The following is a 7,613-nucleotide window of genomic DNA, read 5'->3' as shown; positions in this document are numbered from 1 at the left end:
CGGGGGGAGGTCCCCACGTCCCTCGTTCGGGCTAAGCCCGGCCGGGCCCTGTGGGGGGAGGCCCGGCCACCAGGCGCTCGCATTCAAGCCCCAACCCCGGGCCTGGCTCCAGGGTGGGGCCCCGGCTGTGCCATGCCGGGCGACGTCACGGTCCTTGATTTTAATCTATTCATAAAGGGCTTTTGAACCGCTCTTAGTTTGACCCGTCACCCAGGACCTGTTTGCCTTGGGAGACCCTACCAGGGACATATAGACCCCGACAACATAGCTCCTAGGATCACTCGGGTACTCAAACCCCTCCACCACAATAAGGTGGCGGTTCAAGGAGGGCACAGCTGCCCATTCATTGTTAATGGAAACTGTGTGTTGTGACTGATGTCATTTTAACATGTTTTTCAGGCGACACAATAACCATTTAGACTGAGAATATGTGGTCAGTCTATCCGACTAATGCCAATTTAGAATTTGTTCCCACATTTTCAGGGATGTGAGGACTCGTTATTGGACCAAGCTAGCTATATTAGCAGGCAGCTGCATCTTATTCATAGTACATTAGTCTGTGAGGACGCCGGTGTTCCAGCTGCATATTATAGCTGCGTTTCCACTGTTGCAACCTAACGGCTACATTCCGTGCTTCTTACGTCACCCAGCATAACCTCAAGGGGTTTACATGAGCGCCCTACTTTGCTCTTCCACTGTATTTTTCTATGGTGGTCTCTGTTTAGAGGACAAAGGGGATGTGCTCCTCTCACACACACACAGCTGAACAGAAGACATGAAGGATCACTCCACAGTGCAACAATCAGCCAGTAATGGAGTCTGCATGAGCAGTTTATCAAACAGCTGTTGAAGAAGCAGAACACAGACCTGCAGAAATGCAATGTCTTAACTGCTTTACCTGCGGTCAACTCACGGAAGTCTTCGTTTTACCCCTAAACCAACAAGTGAATGTCTTTTACAACCCCAAATCAGTAAAAGTTGGGACGGTATGTAAAAATCAAAGTAGTGATGTGTAAATCCTGTGTCCTGTATTATATTGAAAACAATACTGCAGTGCATTATTTGATGTGATACCTCATCAACGTCGGTCTTTGTTCAAAGTAAACACTCACTTCAATTCTGGTCCCTGCAACACATTGCAAAAAAGTTGGGATAGTAAAGCGTTTACCACGGTGTGACGTTGTCGTTCCTTTTGACAACACTTAAAAGACATTTGCCTGAAAAGACATTTAGAGACTGAGGACACCAAGTGATTTCATGTGGCAGGTGTCATTTTGTCCCGTTCTTCCTGCAAACAAGTCTTAAGGTGCACAACAGTCCTGGGTCTTTGTTGATGCAGTTTGTGTTTCAAAATGCACCACACGTTCTCTACTGGGGATGGGTCGGGACTGCAGGCAGGTCAGTCCAGCGCTTGCTCGCTTTTCCTCCGCAGCCAGGCCTTGGTAATGTGTACAGTATGAGGTTTTACACTGTGGCAAATAACTATGGTATATGTCTACTATAGGTTGGAGGGCTTGTTGATTTTATGAATTGTCAGTATAAAAATGTTAATTAGAGCAGCTTTTAATTGGTTGTGTGATTAATTTAGTACAATTAGACAACCATGTTAACAAGGCCCTCACTGCAATGTGAGGACCTTCTATGGTCACTTCACTGATTCACTCCTGTACCATACATTACAGCCTTGTATGAGAAAGCATTGTGGCCTCGGATATGTTCGCTGTGTTTGGTGTGTTATTAAAATGATCAGATGAGGATGCTCAGGATGAAGATTATTATTCAAGGCTTTCCTGTGAGGCTGTTGAGCACAGTAATAATCAAGAGCCAAGGCCAAACTGGCTTTTTTCTGTAATTGGAAAAGGAAACTCTTTTTAAAATCATTTAAACACAATTTGAGCAGATAGAGTAAGTGTTCTAAATGACCAGGATAAATGTGAGGAACACCATTGCTCACTTCTTGAAGCTTGAAAGAAAACCCGTTTTTGTGAATGATACTGATTTATATCTTCTATTTCGGATAAGCCACCACCTGTGTTTTTGGTTTTTTTTTTTCACTTAAGTTTGGGAAGTGATTGTGATCTGTATTGTTTTATCAGGTGGGCCAGGATTTAAAGCTTTCCCTCTGGCTAAACAAGCAATGGTTCTTAAACCTGCAGTAATTAATTTTGGGCCTGTAGGAGGCTAACAGACACACGACCCTAACATATAAATCACCTCAGACAGTCGCTAACTGTCCACCATTTATTCCTGGGTTGTGGGTTTATCAAAGCTTAATCACAGAAATCTGCTGCCTGCTACTGCTGGAGACCAGGCTGATGAAAGCACCGAAATCTGATGGAAAACCAAAAGCTGCAGAGCTGGGTGATAATCCTCTGTCCACAAAGCAAGGTGACTACTTTCTCATGGAAAGTAGTCATTTATGGAGCTTTAACATTTGACTTTTTTTAAACTATACTGCCAGATGTGCAGTCGTCCCCTTTATTAGGTCTCAGTCCCTAAAAGACATGAAACAGAGTCACATCTATGACATTTATTTCAAAATTTCTGAAAATCAACCTTGGTACATTTTTTACAATGATAATTCAAATCTTAATATTATGACCTTAAAAATTAGTTCAAGGGTCAGTTATTTTGTGGTAAAATCACATTATAATGGACAATTTATGGTGCAGATGCAGTGAAGTTTTTTGTACTACAACATGCTTAGAAGCTGCACAGGGCAAATTTTCTAGCTATCATGTAATTTGATATGACTATTTTTAGAAACAAGAAGGAGTTGAATAAAGTATGTTTTTGTCATTTTGTTGTATAATGTCTTTTACTTATAATATCATTTGACTTGGAAGATGTGAAGAAAGAGGGATGGGTCAGGTGATTAACCTCTCAAGTGGCTTCATGCTCCATGTTTGTGAGAAGAGGGTGCATCTAACCAGCTTAACTTTTGCAACGTGGGCCCGGTTTTTCAAAAGTAATCCACTAGGATTTTGGATAACGGATTGGATAAAATTTTGAAAATGGGTTTTTCAAAAGAAGAAACGGATTACATAATCGGATTAGATCATGTAATCTAATCTTGGTTTTGATCCGGATCAAACCTTCATTTAGGGTTTTTCAGAACTTTTTTGTAGGATTTGGATCACTTTGAGCCAGAAAATCTGGATTAAACTGATCCCATCAGAAGGGTGGATTCAGCGTGGATTCCATGCCCAAAATGTTATGAAAACTTTAAAAATGTATCAAATAATACTATATTTGGATCATGCAGTATCATACAAGATATCCTATTTATTCATAAGGTTTTAATTTTATTTGTTCATCCGTAAGGCTACAGTGATTAGGTAGGCTTTAACGTATTCAGCCTTTCAGTATAGGCCTACAGCAAAGTAGACAGAGTTCGGCCTCATACAATAATCCCCCAAACAGCTGTCAAAATTGACAGAAAACAATAAATTGTATTCTGTCACTAATTGATATATATAGTCATCACAATCGAACTAATTTTGTTCTTAGAATATTTATTAGTGATGCATGCAATGATTACAGAATAACCCCTAAAATGCAAAGAATGGCAATCACTGCTTTTTGAAGTCCAAAACAATTCCAAATCAGAAATAGTGTCTAACTATTGCGTCCCTTGTTGCACGTCCTGTTTGCTCGTTCTGGCAGAATGCAGGAGGTTGGTTAGGGTCTCCAAGGGGCTCAGGTGCATCATTGTCAGCACAGAGAGGGACATTGCGCTTAGTAGCGATGTTGTGCAGGACAATACAGGCAAGGGTTATGTTGCATGCTTTCTGTGGTTCCGCTCTCAGGTAGTTAAGGCATGCAAAGCGCCTCTTAAGAACTCCATTTAAACGCTCAATTGCACATCTTGCTCTGCAATGAGCAGTGTTGAAGCGTGCCTGCGCCGGTGTATTTGCTGTTAGAAACGGAGTCATCAGCCATGGTAGGAGTGGGTAGGCACTGTCTCCTAATATTATGCCATCCGGTCGGTTGGTTTGGAGGTCTCTATATAGAGCGCTCCCCCTCAAGATGCGTGCATCATGGACAGACCCAGGCCACTTGACAACGCAGTTGGTGATGATGAGGTCAGCATCACACAAAAGTTGGACATTGATGCTGTGCCTCCCCTTTCTGTTTATAAACTCCCATTCATTCTCACGAGGTGCTTGTATATGCACATGTGTGCAGTCGATTGCTCCAATAGTATTGGGCATATTCCCCAAAAGAAAAAAGCTGCGCTTGGCCTGGGCAATCTGGTTGTCCTTTGGAAAAGAAACAAATTCATTGGCCAGGCTGGCCAGTGTGATTGACACATCTCTCACCACATCACACACAGCTGATTTCACCACTCCCATATAGTCACCAACAACCTGATAGAAAGTCCCACATGCATAAAATCGGAGAGCAATGAGGATCTGCTCTTCCACAGACAGACCGTGACTCCTTTGGGTTCTGTGTTGAAGTTTCGGCCTGAGAAGGTTCACAAGGTACTCTATATCAGCCTTCCCAAAGCGAAACCGGACATACAGCTCCTCAGTGGTGTATTGCTCCAGTGGCTTGGTACGTTCAACATACACCCTTTGACGGTATCCTCTCCTGGCAAAGTGGTGGTGGCGGTGGACAACACCTGCCATTTCACTGTCTCTCTGTGACTCCTCTGAGAAAGGCTGATCTATATGGCGGTGTAGTTGGTCTTTTCGGACACACCTATTACAACTGAGTAGGTGTGGCTTGTGTTCAATTGAGGCAATTGGACCCAACGCCTATAATTGATGAACAATGTTCACTATAGTAAAGCAACGGAACCATGGACTCAAGAAGCTGTAACTTCACTGCTGCTGAAACCAATGCACTACTAGAGGGTGTTCGGTGCCATTATGGAACAATAGTGGGAAGTTTTATTTCTGCTAAGGATACCAACAAAAAGAAAAATGATGTTTGGATTTTAATCACAGACAATGTGAATGCCATAGGGTCTGGCCAGAGGAGGACCACAGACCAAATCAAATTGCGGTGGAAGAATCTTAAGGCCAGGGCAACAAAGGACCATGCTGAAGCCAAAAACCCACAAACAGGCAACAAGCCATTTAAGAGGGGGGATTACACAGATGTGGTCCTCGACATCATTGGAGGTGAGAAGTCGCAAGCTCTTCATGGTATTCAAGGTGTTGTAGGGGATGGCGAGCCTTGGATTGAGGAGGAGGAGGTGAATCTGCCAGTTCCTCCTGAGGCTGATCCAGAGAGCGTATTTATATTGAATCTCAGCTCTGTTCCTGAGGAAGAAGCTGGATCCTCATTGGTTGAGCCAGTGGTAGTTGCCACAGGATCTCAGAGCAAAGGCTTGAAGCGCCCTTCATCAAACAAAGATGATGATTACAAGGCACTTCTGCAAAAAGAGACTGAAAGGGCAGAAGCACAGCTTCATCTGGCAGAGGAACAACTGACTCTGACCAAACTGCAGCAAACCAAGGCCAGACTTGAGATCCGCCTCCTAAAGGCTACGCTCAGACAAGCTGGTCTCTCCACATCAGATGAGGAAGTCTGAAATTAGTGTGGAGTATTTGACATTAGGTCACTTTTCTTAATTCAATACATCTATATTTGAAACTTGTTATAAATATCCTCGATGTACAGTGTTTGTGTTGTAGGTCTCAGATGAGCGGACTGCTGGAAGAGGATGGGGTGGGGTTTTTCTTGTGTTTAGTTTCTTTTAAATGTGTGTGTTTTCATTTCAAATAATAATAAACGTATATTGACCCCACACTGGCTATTCTACTTGTTGCTCTTTACATATCTATAGTTCTACATTGTGATTTCCTATCCTGTTTGAGCACTGGTTATCCAGATTTGGTGATCCTGAAAAGTTCCTATCCAGATCAGATTGATCCAATCCGATGTTGCTTTGAAAAACTGGCTCAAGAAGTAAGCTGGATTACGTGATCACGGATTGCAAAAAAAGGATTACTGAATCCGGATCAATTTTATCTGGATTAAACCTTTTGAAAAACCGGGCCCTGGTGTTTTGCTTTTGAATCATCTGTGGAGTTTGGATTCTTGCAGGTTTTATGGTGCTGTTTAGAAGACATGGACACTGAAGCCTGAAATCAGATATCAGGGGAAGTTAAGTTAAGAAAGAGAGGGTAGAAGTTACTGTGTGGATCAAGGTGTAATACCTATATGTAAGCACATGGGGGAGCTGTGGTGCTGTGTTGATTCACTGCACATACCAGAGAGAGAGAAGGAGTAGGGGAGAGCTTGGGCACATATTGAAAATTCATGACATGCACTTCACAACTTGTGCAAGACACAAAGCAGGTATAACGAGCTCAAAGCTGAGGACTAGGTCCTTCCTCAATTTGTTGTTCTTTTCAGTTTTGTGTCTGTGTGTGAGACTAATCTGTCATCATTTCAATCTGAATTACTGGCACGGATGCTGCTTTAACATTACTGCAAATGGCACTAACAAAATAAATCTCTAAACAAACAGAAACTCTAGTCGTAGTAAAGACGGTGTATTGTGTTGGATTTATGTGAGTAGCTCTGTAGTTTTTCCCTTAACGTTTTGTCTCTTTTTATCATCTAATTCTCCATCAACTCATCCTACAGTTGCTTTTTTAAATACTAACACATCTATCCTTTCCTCTTTCTCTCTCCAGTCATTCTCTGTCTTTCAGTGTCTGACCTAGTTTTGGATAGCCTTTATCTTACACACACACACACACACACACACACACACACACACAAAGCCCACGTCCCCGCAGGTGCTTTAAATCCTTGAAAATTGTTTGAATTTTGATGTGGTGTTTCTGAGGTCCGGCGGTGTCTGGAATTTTGATTTTTGAGGTTGAAATGGCTGGAATTGATCAAGGTCATGAAACAGCACTTTCAGACAGTATTGCTTATGGCCAGCATAGTTGTATTCCCATCATGCTTTGTGGTTAACTCTCTTCTGTTTTCTTCTCTTGTCTGTGAGGCTGCTGTTTGTACTTGCTGTTTGTACTTGTGATGCAGAATAGGACTGGCATGTTGCCCCAGTCCAGACCAAAATACTCACGCGCACGTCTGCACAGAGTGACACACACATACAACCTGCAGCATTTCTTCAGCTATTATTTCCGATACATTTGGAGTTCTCGTGTTCTCTCATCATGCAGGCTTGTGCTTGAGAGAGCTATTTGAAGGAGAGGACAGTGATGTCACAAAGGAGCCACAGCTACAGCTACTGCTACTGCACATGCTGAGTGAGAACTTTTAACCATCTGGTCAATCATTATTCGAAGCCAGGCGAAAACAGTAAAACTTGCTGCTGGGCATGTGTTGCAGCAAGGAGAGAATGGTGGGCTGCTAAACTCTTATTAACAAGCTTGTACATTGGGTGATCTGATAGACATGTAAAAAGTGGGTGGCAAGCACAGTTTGGGAGGGGTTCAAAGACCACCTGGGCCCAGACCTGGGCTCAGACCTGTGCAAGTATTTTTAGGAATATTTAACATTAACTGGAATGCTGCTTTGGTGACTCAGAATATGCATATTCCACTGAAGTTGCACAAGTGACACCAAATTACAGCCACAAGTAAACTATACCCAAAGCTGGGAATTCTGCAGTAGAACCA

The 7,613-nt window shown here is 42.7% G+C and overlaps 1 protein-coding gene across 1 annotated transcript; it reads right to left on the bottom strand.

Annotated features, from left to right (window-relative positions):
• Positions 1-3,145: 3,145 nt before the first annotated feature.
• Positions 3,146-5,947, bottom strand: LOC109957480 (putative nuclease HARBI1). Its single transcript, XM_020595375.1, has 2 exons — positions 5,885-5,947; positions 3,146-4,694 (listed from the first exon to the last, which is right to left on the bottom strand). The coding sequence occupies exon 2, from the start codon at positions 4,632-4,634 to the stop codon at positions 3,606-3,608; it is 1,029 nt and encodes a 342-aa protein (XP_020451031.1). The 5' UTR covers positions 4,635-4,694; positions 5,885-5,947; the 3' UTR covers positions 3,146-3,605.
• Positions 5,948-7,613: the final 1,666 nt, after the last annotated feature.

Source organism: Monopterus albus, unplaced genomic scaffold (assembly GCF_001952655.1).
Source record: "Monopterus albus unplaced genomic scaffold, M_albus_1.0 scaffold27.1, whole genome shotgun sequence".
Lineage (NCBI taxonomy): Eukaryota > Metazoa > Chordata > Actinopteri > Synbranchiformes > Synbranchidae > Monopterus > Monopterus albus.
The sequence above is the reverse complement of the archived record's forward strand: the minus strand, read 5'-3'. Positions and strand labels throughout refer to the sequence as shown.

Bases quoted from the DNA above. Each gene is read 5' to 3' on its own strand.
- LOC109957480 (XM_020595375.1), bottom strand. From the start codon at position 4,634: ATGGCAGGTGTTGTCCACCGCCACCACCACTTTGCCAGGAGAGGATAC.